This window comes from Coturnix japonica, chromosome 1 (assembly GCF_001577835.2).
Source record: "Coturnix japonica isolate 7356 chromosome 1, Coturnix japonica 2.1, whole genome shotgun sequence".
NCBI classification, from domain to species: domain Eukaryota; kingdom Metazoa; phylum Chordata; class Aves; order Galliformes; family Phasianidae; genus Coturnix; species Coturnix japonica.
The window spans coordinates 61,477,292-61,494,586 of NC_029516.1; the positions used below are offsets into that span (position 1 = coordinate 61,477,292).

The window sequence follows — 17,295 nt, forward strand, 5'->3', positions numbered from 1 at the left end:
TGGATCTGTTAAGTAAAACTCTTTCTTCTTTAGATTAAAAAGACCTTGACAAAACCAGCACCCCTCTGACTGAGCTCAGAGATATCCACTGGTTGGTACTTCAGTACATGAGTGAAGATAATGCACAGATTCACAGAACCAAAGGCTCAAAAGGACCATTAGATGATTTAATCTCACCTCCCAGTATAATTCATTACTTTTACGCTCTTGTGCCCAATAATTAGCTATAAGCAGAAGTGTGTCTTTCTAGAAGGCATGCCAGAGAGAAAAATCCAGATAAATTAAATTAAACTATATTCTCGTAGCTATCTCTCCATAATTTTTCCTTCAATCCCTTTCTCATATCAGAAAGCTTTACTGAATCAAGTGGTTTCACACCAGCTGTGAAAGTAAAGATTATCCATAGGAGTAAGGTCTCGAAAGGTCAAGAAAATGTCTCCCCTTTCTGGAGAACGCATGTGACAAAGAGCAACATCTACATGCCAGTATCCTTAATCCGTATTCATGTTCTTGGGTTCAGAAAAGTGTTAGGATTTAGAGGGGAGGAACCACAGTTACCAAGAGGAGGTAGAATCTGAATTTGCTGTGAAGGGTGTCTGAAATCTGCCGATACCAGTATCACGTTTGCTACTTTCTCTGCCTTTACAAACCTACAGGAACCATTTGGGAATTCAGACAGCAATGAAATGGAAGTTGTCACATATTGCCAGGGTAGCCTCTTGTTGATGCATTATCAACCTGTTTCTCTGTTTTCCAGAAAAAAGTAGCAGATCAGCCCAATCGAAGTCCCTCGATATGGTTGGCAATGTACAGTGCCTTTGGACGACCGATTCTTCTTAGCAGCACCTTCCGTTACTTGGCTGACTTGCTGGGTTTTGCTGGGCCTTTGTGCATTTCTGGCATTGTTCAGGGCTTCCAGAATACAACCCATAACACAAATACAACAGAAAAGGTAACTTTATAATATTATTTAAGGATTTTTTTCTAGCATTTGTTCTTGATTCATATCAAGTGTTTAATACTGTGTGTGCACAAATATCATCATTGTAATGTTTCGTTATATCTTTCAAGTAAATTTTTTTGTTGTTGTTGTTAGAGACCACCAAGTGAAAGACCTAAGTAGCAGACTTAAGTCTTCATCACAAATGAAACACAAGTAGTGCAACAGAGACAAGGCAGTCTTCCCCCCAGCTGGAAGAGCTGGCTCTTCATGGAGTCAGTTCTGAACTTCTAGGGGGAAGTAACAGCTTTAATGAAGCTATTCAGCTGTGCCTCCTCATTTCATTCAGGACATCTGCTGGTAGCTCCCCAGTGATGAATCCAGAAAAGAGGAGTCTGTGGGTTCTGCCTGATTTCTGTCCCTCTATCCATTTGTCATTCATTGACAAGTTTGAGCCTGTTGTAACCTGTTTTCCACTGGGATCTGAGAGTAGTCACTCTCTGTGATCAATTACACTGCCTGATGCTGAGTTGAAATGCATTGGGCATGAAAGAAGTTGATTATTCAATGAACTACTTGCACAGAAGATGCTAGTTGACATCGCGTTTCGCTCTTCACTGAGACTTGTATTTGCAGAAGTCGTCTCTATAAGACAACTGAATAAGCCTCTGACACAAAACATTTTCTATCCTAAGAACAAGAATTTGTTAAAAACTAGTGAAAAGACAAAGGCAAAATAATTTTACTAGATGACACTAGACAAGACACAGGGAGGAAATTTTTCTCTTTCTTCTGATATGGAAATATACCCATACACTTTATACAGTGAATGTTTGTTTGAATAGTATTTGAATGAGGGGATAGGTATGTAATGGAATAAAATTTTCCCTTTCAGATAGAGCATGTCACTGTCATCATTGTCCAAACATCTTCTCCTTGGCTGCTTATTTCCAACATTCATTTTCTTGACTGATACTCTGAATTGGGCTTTAGACTTTCAGCCATTTCTGCTGACAAAATAGAGTTTAATTGCACAGCTTATCAAATAAAGCTCTGTCACATTGAACCTCAGCATGTTGGATTTGAGCCACAGAGTCAAATAGCAAAGTATGCCTTCTGCCTTAGAAATAGAGTTTTGGGGTTTCGGTTTGTTTTGTAACAGGATTTTGTTTCATAGTTTCATAGTTTCATAGTTTCATAGTTTCGTGCGGGTTGGAAGGGACCTTAGAGATCATCGAGTCCAGCCCCCGGGATTCGAGCCTCTGTGTAACAGAGTGGCACTTCTACCACTTGCGCCACAGGGGGGATTCGTTGTTTATCTTTTTTTTTTTCATGTTGAGCAAACAAGATAGTTTTGCTTGAAAATTTTCATTTCTGGATCTCAAATTTGGAAACTTGCACATTTTCCTTTTGCACTCTTCATTGAAATGTTTTATTTTAAAATGTTTTAATCTACACTGGCTAAAGGGAAGATTAAAATAAATTGGAAAACTTGAAAGCACTTCAACATTCTGGCTTTGTGACAGATAGTCACTATTTCTCTTGGATACATTTCAGAATACATTTGCTTTCAATTTGCATATTTTGATAAACTTTCCCTTGGTTGTTCTTGCCATTATGAGTCTCTCTTTAAATCCTCTCTAGATTCAACAAATTCAAATTGATTTAATTTTATGGTTATTCCCCCTTAATTCCCTGTAATTCTATCTACATTGTCAAAGGTGGCCACAAAAGTTACTTTGTTATTGTTATCCCTGCTATGTTCACATGGAAAAGTTAAATGACACAGGACATTAAGAGAAAGCATGTACCTGACCAATCATTCACTGAAGCAACCCTCATTTCCAAGAGTCTTTATCTGATGAAGGAACCCTGTCCTGTTATTTCAGCAGGATGTAGATGTTTGAGACTTTGGCACTTTTGAAGTTATTTTTGCTCAGTAAGTGTTTATAAATATTTGACTACTTATACTGATTTCGAAGTTTTATGGCTTGGTTATTACAGGACATACCTGACTAGGGATGGGACACAGTTGCCTTCCAGTCACTTGGTTCATCCCAAATCCAGACTACCCACCCACTGGTTGCCTTTGATAGATGGAGGAGAGTAGGATGAGATTAAGATGATGGGATGGGATGGGATGGGATGGGTTAGAGTAGGGTAGGGTAGGGTAGGGTAGGGTAGGGTAGGGTAGGGTAGGGTAGGGTAGGGTAGGGTAAGGTAGGGCAGGGTAGGGTAGAGTAGGGTAGGGTAGGGTAAGGTAGGATAGGATATGATAGGACAGGATGGAACAGAACAGAGTAGAACAAAATAGAATAGAATAGAATGGAATGGAATGGAATGGAATGGAATGGAATGGAATGGAATGGAATGGAACTGAAAGTTAAAGCATGTTAATAATGGCATTTTCCAAATGCCACATGAACACAGGCAAACATTAAACATCTCCTTAGGAAGCCTGTTTTGCTGTTTGACCATCTTCACGATAATTTTTCCCTAATGCTCAGTCTTACCCTCTCCTGGTGAGGTTATTGTGGTAAAGTGAGCCTACAAGCTCGGGTCTCTCTCCTGCCTCTAGTCCTTTTGCAGGTGAGAGTAACCCAGAATGAGACCTTGATGAGACTTTGACTGTGTAGACATTCAGATTACCTCCCAGTATTTTTAGGTGGTGGTGCACTGGAACAGGCTGCCCAAGGAAGCTGTGGATGCCCCATCCCTGGTGGTGTTCAAGGCCAGGTTGGATATGGCTCTGGGCAGCCTGGTCTGGTGGCTGGCAACACTGCACATAGCAGGGCAGTTGAAACTAGATGATCTTTGAGGTCCTTTTCAACGCAGGTCACACTATGATTCTATGAATCTGTGATTTACTAGACCTTTCTTCTCAACATCAGGCTGGGCATTTCAGAAGAAATTCCTCTTTTTAGAATTCCAGTATATCCTGCTTCCAGCTGGATAGGAAGTGCCAAAGAAACAGCCTTCCTTGCAGTATTTTGATACATTTATTTCCTTCTCTGAATGAAGCTGAACAACACAGCAAATGTAAAAACTAGAAAAGGAAAACAATATTATATAAACAATATTTTTTTCTCCTATTGAGGCATGTACATCTCATTTCATGGGAAATACTTGAAGAAACGCTTTTATTCTTATTCAGAATTCACAGATATCATAGACTATTTCTGGAAGGAATTGTTCCTACAATTTACAAATACAACATAATCAATGTTGCAATATCAATGCAATAAGCCAGTCATACATTATAAAAATAATTTATTTGTAGCTTCTTTATATGCAGGCAAAGTTGCATTTCTATCTGCCAAATCATCGGAATTCAAATGAAAATCTAAGGAATAAGACAGACATGGCAATCTCACTGTCCCTTTCCTGCTAAGAAAAACTATTTCAGAATTGCTAACAGTTGCACTCTTAAATCTCTGGAATATGAGCAGAGAGATTAATTTATATCGAAGAACACAATATGTAGAACAGTGAGAGTTACGATTCCTGCAGCGTTCCCAGAATACCATCAATGTTATATATTCTAATGCAAGGACTGAATTTCCTAGTATCTAGCATCTCAAGAAGAGATAATCCATCCTATGTCATTGTCATAGTATTTTTCCTTTTCATTTGAAGGATCCATCAAATTCATATCTCTCCTCAGAGGAATTCCTCAGGAATGTTTACGTTTTGGCAGTTCTCCTCTTCCTGGCCCTTATCCTGCAGAGGACATTCCTGCAGGCCTCCTACTACGTGACTACAGAAACTGGCATCAATCTACGAGGTGCTTTATTGGTGAGCAAAGATGTTCCCATGATATGCCACTGTTCCTGCTTCATCTTTTCATTTATCTTATCCTTTATCTAAAAACTCAGTTAACAACTATAGTCTGGGAGAAGATAGTTATGATATTTTCATGCAGAAAACTGGAAATGGCCATTTCACTGCCAAACTGATGGCAGTAATGCATCTCACCAAAAAGTAGAACCATTATATTGATACTCAGAAATTTAACACTCACTCTGTGCATCTACAAACACATCTTTGCAAATAGTATTAGTTAGTCTGAAGATAAGCAGTGTTATTTTGGTTCTGTATTTACTTATGAGGTACTTTGGCTGACTGTAACAGTCAACAGCCATATCGTTGCCCTAGCAATGTTTTACTGGGGTACTGTCTGTGAAACATTAGTGGTGATTAAGAATATTTATGCCCTTTTACCCTGTAATTCTTCCCCCAAACTGTCTAAAACCAGCATCCATTAACCCCTTGTGGAAGTCATGTTTATAAACAAGAGACAGAAGTTCCAACTCAGTTTAGGCTGTAGCCAGGACATCTGAAGAAAAAACTCCACAGACAGTAGCAGGAATTTGTGCAAAATAGAAGCTGGTACTGATGTTTTCCCAGGTGTAGCTAATCACAGAATATTATACCAGTGTGAAGGCTTCTCTTCATGCTTGCTCTGTGATTGATGCAGCTGTTTCAATAGAGGGGGTGCACTTGGTGAAGAAACAGTACCTCATCATTTCCTTATGTTTTTATGATTCCCAGTTGCCAAAATGGGAATTTAACAGGATCCCATAAATCCTGTAGATCTGATCTTGATCCTGAAAGAACAAAACTTTTTTCTAAAACTTCCTTGATGCCACAACCTGTGAAATTTGATTACAGCTTCAACTGATCTCACAGTATTTATCTTTAAAATTCTGGGAGCTACTCAATTAATTTTAAACCTTGTTGTGCTCTGACATATTTTATGGAAACAGATGACCAGGTGCAGGAAAGAAACATGAAGGAATATAAAACCATTCTGTACCAAACTTCATTGCATGAGTTCAGCTACTGCACTGGAAACAATAATTTCTTTGACAGCGCCACAGAAAACCAGGCTCACCAAGTGTTTATTAAAAAAATACTTCGCTCAGCCTCCTGAATTTTCACGTTTTGTTGTCATTTTGTTCTGTTTTGGGTCTACATTAAGCAGTAATGCTTTAGGAGGTTTTAAAAGTCTGCTCTCATTTTTTTTTCTTCTTCTGCCTCTGTCTGTCTCATGTGAGAGAAAGGCTGTGCTAAGTAATAACCAACACTGCATTTTGAAACATCCTGCTGCTCCTATTGTTTTATAATGACATCCTTTTCATAGATGCCATTTTATTCCCTCCACAGGCAATGATATACGATAAGATCCTGCGGCTCTCCACATCCAACTTGTCCATGGGAGAGATGACGCTGGGACAAATCAATAACTTGGTTGCCATAGAAACAAATCAGTTAATGTGGTTCTTGTTCCTGTGCCCCAATTTGTGGGCTATGCCTGTTCAGGTAGAGCATCAAAATAAGGACATAACGTTGGGATCCTCCAGCCCATTAGAAAAGAGTATACATGTGTGAGACTACCACCTAATCCAAAGGGGAGCCTCTAACAATGGACTTCACACTCATTTGCCAGGAGGAGGACTAACATGCAGAAATGTGGCCCATCATCTCCTCCTAGAGCTTGGAGATTATCTTTCTAGGGGCTGGTAAAGTGAGAATTTTTTGACTAGGATTTTGCTATCCTGGGTACAATCTGTGACTTTACGAGTGATAACCTCTTGTCTTTTCCCTGCTCTGTCTTCCCCTACTGACACAAGTCATTTCATTTTCTTCTGCTGTATGGAAGCAGCATCTCTGAAGTGCCAAGCATTGCTTTTGCAGCACCTACTTGTAGCTGTGCTTAGCAGTAGGAACAAAAAGCAATTGAATTATGCTCTGATGACTGATGGAAGGACTGATGGGCTGCATGAAATGCTCAGAGGAGCTCCAATCTAAACAACCTTAGTTACTGCAAACATCTAGTCCTTATCAAGGCAGGAAAGAGGGAAAAGCAGATGTGTGTGAAACAAAGCTAAAAGTTATTAACCTAGAGGAAACCTTCAGAAGTGTCTAAATCATTTAAGGACCTGAGCTATACTTATTTTCCACAATGCCAGAAACCTATAGCATCTCGAGAAGTTTAGCTTCAGGTAGAAATGGAATGGTTCTAACCTACACACGACCCCACCAACACCAAACAAGTTAAAAAAGGGATAGAAGCCACACTTCTTGCTGAAACTCCTGGAGCTGTGCTAATAAGCTGTTGTAATAGTCAGCAATATGACTGCCACAAATGGAAACAAATATTGCTTTTATACATATACCTTAGGATTGGGTAAAGTTTAGGTGACAAAAATAATTCATGGAGGAAAAGAAAGAAGAAGTTTGCATAGTAACAGAAGTTAGAAATAATACAGAGGATTCTATTTCAAATAATAAGTCAATAATAAGAGGGCTCTGTTTTACATCCATGTTTATTTGGAAGCGATGCTGATAATACTGGAGTGTTTCTAAATGAACAGGTGGTCTGTTTCCTGTAGCTAGTGAAAAATTAAATACACATAGCCTAAATTCACCATTTACTATTTCTTTAATAAACAGTTTCTGTCTCAGCTGCTGAAGACATGTAATGGCTTTCCTCACCAGTAACCTAACAGGTTTGTTTGAGGAAGTTTCTGTTGATTTTAGTGGTTCCTGTAGTTCAGCCTCAGGGAATTACAAGACAGTGAGCACAGAGACAGCTTGACCACAGCTTTGCTCAAGAATGAGTATAGCTTCACCCATGAATTTGCACCTGATCAGTAACTTAGTGAGCATCTGTGGCCTGGGCTATACAGGGCTCCTGCACTTAAGCTCTATTAATTGTAATGATTATTTTACAGCTCTGCTTCAACAGTAGAAATGGAAGGAAACTTGCTATTTTCCTGAAAGTATTATAAATCTGATGTCAGTGATACTGTTTTTGTGGTAAGGTGTCCTACTGCCTCCTGATGAGCTCAACTCTCTGCTCTATGGGGTGAAAAACAAACAAACAAACAAAAACAGAAAAGGAAAAAGAAAAAAAAAGAAGTTAAGGAAATGACCCTTATTAAATAAGGGCTGGATTAGAACCATACTGCTCTGGGAAAAAAAATGACAGGACTATCCTGTCTTGCCTTATGCAAAGGAAATAAGTTCCAATGGGTGTCCCAAGAAACAGCAACAGTCAAACCTGTTCCCTCATCAGGAAGAACAGGTTATAGCAAATACCAAACTTGCATCTGCACAGCATGATTAATGATAGTGTAACTGTCCATAGACTGCTGAGGACTGAATAACCTTGGGAAATACATTGTGCATCTACCTGTGTATGGCCTGCTATCAAGGACAACAACACATTGCAGAATGAAACCCACAGTAAGAGCTTGAAAGTTAAGCCCAAGTAGTAATTACCTTTAACCTTGTACTATTTTGCTAAGAAAAAGGCATCTAGGGCCGTTAGCTTACATTGCAGATGCCTGAAAAGCTAAATAATGCTTTCAAAATGTCCAACTCCGCCGATAATTGTTTCTGATACTGTCTAAGAAGACTTAAAGAGAAATCTGACTCAAATTAGGAATCTAGTTCTGAATGTCCTGTTTTCACTGAGGATATATCTGTACCTTGAATCGGAGCTTTATACAAAAATACTTAATGCTGTAGAACTTGTGTTAACTCTGGCACTAGAATCATGGCAATTGCACCAAAATCATTCCCAAATAAACCACAGTGGGAAGTGTTCCTACCCTCTTTTCAGGGCTCAGCCAGCATCTTGCTACTTTCCTACAGAGATATGTAGTATTGAAATATAAGCTCAGGTTTGTGACACTCCCCGCACATTTGCTTTGTGCTTTGGTGCCTGTCTCAGAAATGCCTCTGTCTCCAGTTGAAGAGGACCCAGAGGACAGTAGGCAAAAATGATTCATGAGAGTTCCAAGACCTTTGAATGCTTCCAGAGTGATGTAAGGAGATCTAGTGTAAATAAGACTTGAGGCCAGTGGTTCTATCACATGCTTTGGGGCAAGAACTAATCTTTTTGATGCTGCTTCAGTTCTGTGGAAATATTGTCCAGAATTAGGACTAACAGGTACTAAAACAAAACATGAAATTCGTGTTCAAAAATAAAGATTTCTATGTTAATTTTCTTTCTAAAATTCAACGTTAACTTCACTTTCTAAATGTGAACTCCTGAAATAAAGTCTCACTTGATTCCTGTGAATCTTTAGCTTTTTTATTAGAAGAACAAATATATGCATATATAATATTTGCTATCATGCTGGTTTATCAAAGTGGACATTTTATTCTATGCTTTTTTTTTTTTCTTCATAGATAATAATGGGCGTAATCCTACTTTATAATTTGCTTGGAGTGAGTGCTTTGGTTGGTGCTGCTGTTATTGTACTGTTAGCTCCAATACAGTACTTCATAGCTACAAAGCTGGCTGAGGCTCAGAAGAGCACGCTGGTAAGTAATTTATTGTAGTGGTTCTTCTGATCTGGAAAGGAGAACGGGGAATCAGGAGTTTTGGATTCTGTCCTTATTGCTAGTAACTATTCACTGCAGAAGCTTAGGCAAAACATGTCTAGATTCCAACAACTCTCCCTTCCTCTTCCCCCTTGCATGGCTCAGCAGCCCTTCCTGCCTCAGAAAAGTACCTCAGCGTTTGTCAGATAAGAATCCGAAAAAGTATGCGGGCCTTGACATGCCTTCTCTGCAGAGTCTATATTCACCCAAATAGCATGGTTTTGTCTGAATTCAATTCCATGAAAGGATATTATTACTGAATTCAAATGTTGTATGTCATGGGATGTTAACGAATAGTACAAATGACAGATAAATTATGGAAGTACATTATTAAGGAATGTGTACAGTCCTCCTCTAAAATGGATAGAGACTCTACACTCTCACTCCAAGCTTTTGCATCCTCTAAAACTTAGATGACATTGCTTGATAAAGATCTATTATACACTTTTTATCATCTTGTCTACAACACCAATTACAAATGTTTTCTAATACTTCATCTCACATTTAACCTTATTCTCATGGTCTTTGAACTTTTTTGGTCAACCTTTGATATGTTAGTCTTCAAATATGTAAGGATCTTTGTTATCTTAATGTTCAGTAAGCAAATGAATAGGCAAGTAGATTTACTCCTCAGTACACTTCAGTTCTGTTGAACTATGACAATTTATACCAAGATAGGATTTATCTTCTATATTCTTTCAGAAATAGTCTCAGTCTTTTTGCTTTTTTCTGATTTCTGGCTCACAAAATGATTTGGATTATGATTTACCAAAACATATGAGCACTGTTTTCTGGTGAGAAGCAATTAGCTAGATTAGATAAATACATGAATAAACATCTTACCTATTTTAATGACCATTCTGTATGAATCCCTAAATGAGTATTCTATCAACAATTACACATTTATCTATTCCTACAAACATCATCGGCCTATTATACTGCCTCCCTGAGTTTCAACTTCTGTTTGAGGGGGTTGGATATTTTATTTCTCTTCTTCAAATAGAGTCATTTAATTTCCCCTCTGATTATAGGTATTTTAATATCTCCAAAGAGCCTGAAATAATTGCTGGTTATTATACCCAGTGTGACAACTGGAAGCCTGTGGAAATTCATAAGCAACAAAAAAAAAAAAAAAAATTATCTCTTTAATGAACTTTATGAGAGAATTAATTGGGGGGGGGGGAAAAAAGCATTCTCATTAAAACTAAAAACCATTTTCAATTACTTATCCTTGTTTTCATTTGAAATGAAGGACTATTCTACAGAGAGATTAAAGAAAACCAATGAAATACTAAAAGGCATTAAATTATTAAAGCTGTATGCCTGGGAGCACATATTTTGTAAGAGCGTAGAGGAAACAAGAATGAAGGAACTCACCAGTCTCAAAACCTTTGCACTTCATACATCTCTATCCAGTAAGTAACTATTCTTAGGTCTCAGAAATGGGTTCTTCTGACTTCAGCTAGAGCAAGACACAGCTGTGCCTATGGCATTTTTTTATATGTGAAATGTACTTCGAACAAAATATGTGGCAAATACAAAGCATAGAAACTTGGCAATATATCTTGCTGATTATTTTAGAAATTTGTTTGTCACCTTAATTGTGGCATTATAAGTTGTTTTATAGTAAGGAGTTTCCAGGTAAAATCAGAAGCTTAGATTACAGCAAAGATAAATAAGTGACTGATAGAAATCGTATTTCTTATACAGAGGAAGAGCTGACAGGTGATTTAGTTTTGCAGCATAAGAATTACGCACATAAAATGTTTTATCCTAAATCACTGAAGTATACAAAGGAAATAATTATTTGGCTTACGCATTTGTGCGTTTATGATCTCTCTCTGTCATGGAAGGCAATTTCTTCCTGCAGAAGGATTTTCCTTTTTGGAATTTTAAGTATATGAATTGGAAATAGACAGATTCTTCTTGTGTCATAGGACTAACTGTAAGTCTATTTTACATGTCATGTAATCTGATGCTTATTTTTTTTTCTATTCCTAGTTTTTATGAACGCAGCCATACCAATAGCAGCTGTTCTTGCAGTAAGAATTTTTCTTTTCACTTTTCTTTAAAAAGGGGAGGGAAAAAGAGAGGAGAAGAAACAAACAAACAAACAAAAAACTACTGTCACTGCAGGACCATTGTTACTGTTCATAAAACCAGCAGATGAGTGCACCCGCTGGCTGGAAGGTAGTGTTATATTAGAAATGCCCATTCCAGTGTACTGGTATTTCATCAGTTGGGATTTGGGTTCATAAAACAAATAAACTGAAGACTAATGGAAATACAGGCTTTTATTGCCAGGAAAAAAAAAAGAAAAAAGAAAAGAAAAAAGAAACGACCAATTCAACATAATTGTATCAATTTGGATGAAGACCTGTTTTTAGAAGCTCCTATTTCTGAGAGTTTTAAGTTGGCTTTGCTCTCCTGCTAACAGTGAAAATCATTCCTGAAACAAAATGTACTGCAAGCCACCATTTCAGTATTCAAAAAATCATACGATGGAGTTTAAGGTGAAATAAATTTTTGATGGTGCTCTGGCCAGGTTTAAATCTCAGTCTAATACATTAGAAAAGTACCACCTGCTGGTCAGTAAGAATTCTTCATAAACCGAATTCTGAGGGCGTTCCTCAGATTGTGCTGGTGATATTTACCCGGATTGAGTGAAATGTGTCTATGGTGCTGTATCTGTGGGGAAAAAAAGCACAACACATTTCTACTGATTTGTCCGTATTGTCTTCTTCCTCAGAGCACTGAAATCAGTCACAAAACTTCATAGTACTTAACGGTTTGACTAAGCTAAATGCTTCAGTTTTATTAAGAGATTTTTTTTTTTTTCATTCTTAAATGCTGAGTCGCTTGAAATCACTGGCAAAATTTTGAATCTTTTGTGTTGTAACAGGAGTTACTTTTCCCTTCAATTTTCTGGAATTGCATTAGGGGTACACAGTTACTGACCTTATTTAAACAAAACTTCTTGCTTTCTTTACCCATCTTATTCAATAGAGTTTTTATATAACATGCTTTTTCTTCTAACGTGACAGACCTTCGTGACTTATGCATACACCAATGATAAGCCCCTGCAGCCTGCCCAGGCCTTTGCATCACTGTCGTTGTTCCACATCCTGGTCACACCATTATTTCTGCTTTCCACTGTGGTTCGTTTTGCAGTCAAGGCTATCATAAGGTAAGTGGTCCCAACTTACTCTATGATTGTTTCTCCAGCTCTTGAATATCTACATGCAGTAGCACAACAAGGAAGGTGCTAGAGAAAAGGTTTTTTCTACTTGCTCACCTGGAAGGGGATTTAAACACATGGTGCTTTCATTGAGAATTCAGTATTGCCATGCCTCTCGTTTTCTAACAGTAGCATGGACTCTTTTTGATAGAAGCATGGTTGGAGGAACATTGGGCACTGAAGGACTATGTACACAAGAGAAACAGCACTACAGGACTTTTCTTATGAAGGAAATTCTTTTTTTCCTGAATGGCAGTAGAGTGGTGCAGGAGAGAAGAGTTGGCAAGGCAGACATTTGGGAGTTTAATCTCTGAGTGCAGGAGATCTGCATGGCAGGACAGCAAAGAAGCTGGCACAAAGTGGAAAAGATTTTAAAAAAGAAAAAGAAAAAGGAACTCATAAAGTGCATTGCTTCATCAGAAGCGTGTATGTGCCAGGCATTTGCTTCTGCAAATAACTTAACAAAACATCTTCCTGGTTGTGGACCACTTAGTCTCAAGGGACCATATTGGCAGTAAGACAAATTTTAGACCTTCACTTATTGCATCAGAGGTCTGTATGGAAATAGTCGTGGTAATGGGGCATTTATGTAGAAGTAGACACTGCCAAGCAGAGGCAGAGTCTGACACCTGACTGGCAGTAACATGTCAGATGCCAAGCACTAGTATGACATGAAGATCATACTAGTCTTACCAATATTTCCTTGGGATAGTAATTAGGGGGACTTCAAGTTTCATAGCTGTAATTTACCAGCACCACATTCACTCACTAAATAAAAAAATAAACAAGCGTTATTTATCAAAGCAGCAGGAGAACTGAGAGATTTTCCCTACTCTGAAAATGAGTTCTGACTAGTGGAAAATACCAACTCTCCCTTATAAATCATTCTAGCCTCTAAATCTTTGCACTACATTTAGCACAGCCTTGATGTCAAAATTGTGCTGACGTTTTCCTTATCACAGCTGGCTATCCCTCAGAACATTACTTAATACCATATTTGCCTAAATAAACTTCAGTTTTTGACAAACTTCTTTCCTGTAATCTTTCTCCCATGAACATCACATCCTCAAGTGAAGAATGAAGAATATCCATCATCAATCAAATATGCGGTCATTTGTGTTGTGATTAAGCCCTAAAATTTTGGTCCAAATCTCTGTTTCAATTTAAAGAGTAGTTCCAATAACATGAAAGCCTTTGTGGATATCTGTCCTCATTCAAACAGAAAGTAATGGTTTATGTATTGTTAGGGTGATGATCAGTGTGAGGTTTCTTTTCCTTTAGAAGAGAAATCCTTTCTTGACACAGATATTCTTATGAAAGACTGAAATACTGTTGTTAGACAATCTAAGTTTCCTTTTTCAAAACAGGAGATAGGAACAGCTATAATGGAAAGACAAAATAATTATATGCCTCCATAGCTTGAACAGCTATTGATAATTTCACACAAAATACACATACAGGCCTTGAAACAGGTCTACTTTCCCATTTTCAGATTAATATTCAAATTGTTGATCCAAAGTCATATGTTCTCCTACTTTCTCCTGCACCTTGATTTTAGTTTTTGCAGAGTGTCATAATTTCACCATGGCAGGTCATTTCTTGTATTGATCCCTTTCCTAGGATGATAGAGCCCTATACTTAGGGCACACTTAAAGGAAGTGGGACAGAAGGAGAATCAAGTCCTTCTGTGATGAAGAATGCATTGAACCTGTGTGCTGTATTTCCCATGAAAGTAGATAGAGAGAACTGTTGCTGTGTTGCTCTGAAGTTGGTTATGACTATGCAGTTTTGTGCATTATTCAGTCCTGTTAGTATGCTGTTTATGCCAAAGTTGTATTCAAGATGCACCTATTGCGTTTGCATTTTCAGGGGATGTAGGCAAGTAAATGACTTTATGTAAGTCCCTTGTGTAGACATGGGAGAAGAACAGCAGAGAGAAATCTGCTGAGATGGAAATAATTCCCACAGAGCTCTAGCAGAAATCACATGACTTTAGCTCTCCTCTTCATTTCCAGTTCCCTGTACAGTGTTTAATTATTTTTGTATGTCCTTTACCACGTATATAATTTTGTACTTGGGTAACACGATGGTCCAATAGGCAGAGGAATGTATCTTGCAACTTTTCTTGGAAAACTTTTGGGTGTATCCTGTTGTCTTGGCTGCAGATAACTGGAAATGTACCCTTAGTAACTTGGGTTTATTTAACCATCCCATGTTTGCTTTTTTTAAAGTGTACAGAAGCTGAATGAGTTTCTCCTCAGTGATGAGATTGGAGATGACAGCTGGAGAGGTGGGGACAATTCTGTAGCTTATGAATCCTGTAAGAAGCACACAGGACTTGTAAGTTCTGTTTTATGACAATGAATTTCAAAGCAGAGAGGTCATACAGACCAGTATGAGGCAAATGCCCGATTGATGGTGCTGAGGAGTTTGGGGTTCTTGCTTGACTCTGTTCTTGACCAGTTTTGCCTCTTCTGTTGAGGGACTTGTGTTTCTATGGCATGAAGAGTCCTCAAACACATTGAAGCTCTACAGAACTGCTAGTAGTAATAAAAATGCCAGAACACACTTACTTGTGGGGATTCAAATTCAAATGTGGTTATGTGGATTGTAGTGTATATTGTCAGTATCATGGTATGTCAGACATTTTTAAGCAGGAACACTTCCTGCCCTAGGAAATTCAGAACTGGAGATTGGAAAAACAACAGTAAAGTTTGTGGAATAGAAATTCATTCCATAATGAATTTCTAGGTGTGCTAAACACAAGTGAATTTGAGTAAAATTTGAGGAGTCATTTTAGCCAGAAACCAACCAGCCAACCTAAATACATAAATAAAACAGACATAAAAAAACAAAAAAAACCCACACAATTTGGGAAAACCCTTCAAAATTTTTCTAAATCTAGCTGACTCAGCTGCTTAAAACTGATGATATAATTTCAAATGTGACTAGAATTTGACAAAAGCAAGAAAGAACTAGGATGGTAGCTCTATATGTCATTACACTTTTACTGACACAGCTCTGTTTGAAGCTACCTCAGGTAAGGCAGACCTACCTAGTGCTTTGAAGAGGCTGAGGAAGCTGAAATTTGAGTTGGTTATGCATGGGAAAACATTAAAAGATCAATCCCCGTGCTTCAATTAAGAATATTTAAAATTTTACAGAATGTACGAGACAGATAGTGAAAAGCATTTTCTTCTTGTGATCAAGAATGGTAAAAGAAATGGAAACAGATTCTCTTTTTGCTAAGAAACCAAATGCTGTTCTCTCTTGCAAGTTCCAACTTTTCTCTTTTCTTTCTCCTCATGATGTAGCACACAAAGGCCATCAACAGGAGGCAGCCATTGAGGTATCAGCTTGAAAACTATGAACAGTCATCAAGAAGGCAAACACGTCCTGTGGAGACAGATGATATTGCAATCAAGGTGGTCTGAAAACATCAATACATACTTTCCAAGCAGGTTCTTCTGCTCGGTCCTACAACAGTACCAGAGAGAGTGCAATTACTGCTGCTTTTCCAAAGGAAAATTGTCCAATTCAAGAACAAGCCAAAAATGCCTAAATAAATTAGCACTTAACACAAAAATAAAGTCTGAATGAGAAGGCTTCTCTTCAGACCAATTCTTTATAGTGCTTCCTTATCTTCTCGGGAATAAGAGGCTTCATGAGCATAAAGGAACAAAAACTAGAGAATCCCATATGCAGAAATGAAGAGATTGTTTAGAGTTTCCCTTCTTATACTTCTCTCTCACTCTTAGAATCAGGATCAAAACTTTTATGTCATTTTCTGTCATTTATTATGAACCATAATTTATGATTACATTATTTTAAGTCATTTTGGACTTTTTTTTCCCCATACATTTCCATTTATGCAAATAATGCTTCTTGTTAACTCCAACAAGGTATGCAAAAAAACAAAAACAAACAAACAAAAAAAACCCCCAGCAATATGATATGTGATAATTTCTTTGCAGGTGACCAATGGATACTTTTCATGGGGAAGTGGTTTAGCTACTTTGTCCAATATAAATATCAGAATCCCAACAGGTAGGATAAAAGCGCGTCTTAAATATGAAATACATTATACCAGATTGCTACTAATTCAATTTCTTAACATTACTAAAAGCACAAAAAGACTTTAAAAAAAAAAAAAAGAAAGAAAGAAAATCAAAAGTTAAACAAGGTTATGAACTATATTGGGTGTGTAACTTCATTGTTAACTTAGAATGCTTTAAATAATAATTAAAAAATTACATATTTTTCATATACTTGCATTCTTCATATTATATTAAGACAGAAAGAACATAAACATTAAGAATAAATACTAAAAGGATAGTTGCAGAAAATTGCGTTATTATTTTGAAGAAAAGAGTTAAAATAAAAGAAAAAAGAGAGAGAGAGAATTCTAGATTCATTCAGAACACAAGTCCATCTAGTCCAGGATTTTGCTCCAAGCAGCAGGCAAAAATTAGCACACAAGGACACAGCAGTCCTATAGGAGACTTTTCCTGCCTTTCTTCAATATTACAGTTTCCCAGTATAGAACTATTTTCATCTCAGTGCATTCCTTGACCTTCCTTCCGTGATCTGTCAAAGAATCTTTAATGAATTTATCTTTCAAGTTGTTAATTTTGCCCGTTGTAAGCTTATTGCCTCCACGACATTTTTTGGCTAGGAGTTCCACATATTTATGCTTTTGTTTTGGAAGACCTACATAACA

At 37.6% G+C, this 17,295-nt stretch overlaps 1 protein-coding gene across 10 annotated transcripts in view; it reads left to right on the top strand.

Moving 5' to 3' along the window:
* ABCC9 (ATP binding cassette subfamily C member 9) overlaps window positions 1-17,295 on the top strand; it is a 73,855-nt gene that overhangs the window by 18,189 nt on the left and 38,371 nt on the right. For all 10 annotated transcript variants that reach the window (XM_015869389.2, XM_015869409.2, XM_015869332.2 and 7 more), the window contains 10 exons: window positions 758-952; window positions 4,577-4,735; window positions 6,107-6,262; window positions 9,143-9,277; window positions 10,590-10,752; window positions 11,339-11,379; window positions 12,382-12,524; window positions 14,807-14,915; window positions 15,890-16,000; window positions 16,550-16,622. In XM_015869389.2, coding sequence (XP_015724875.1) covers window positions 758-952; window positions 4,577-4,735; window positions 6,107-6,262; window positions 9,143-9,277; window positions 10,590-10,752; window positions 11,339-11,379; window positions 12,382-12,524; window positions 14,807-14,915; window positions 15,890-16,000; window positions 16,550-16,622 — 1,285 coding nt within the window. The remainder of the gene's footprint in view (window positions 1-757; window positions 953-4,576; window positions 4,736-6,106; window positions 6,263-9,142; window positions 9,278-10,589; window positions 10,753-11,338; window positions 11,380-12,381; window positions 12,525-14,806; window positions 14,916-15,889; window positions 16,001-16,549; window positions 16,623-17,295) is intronic.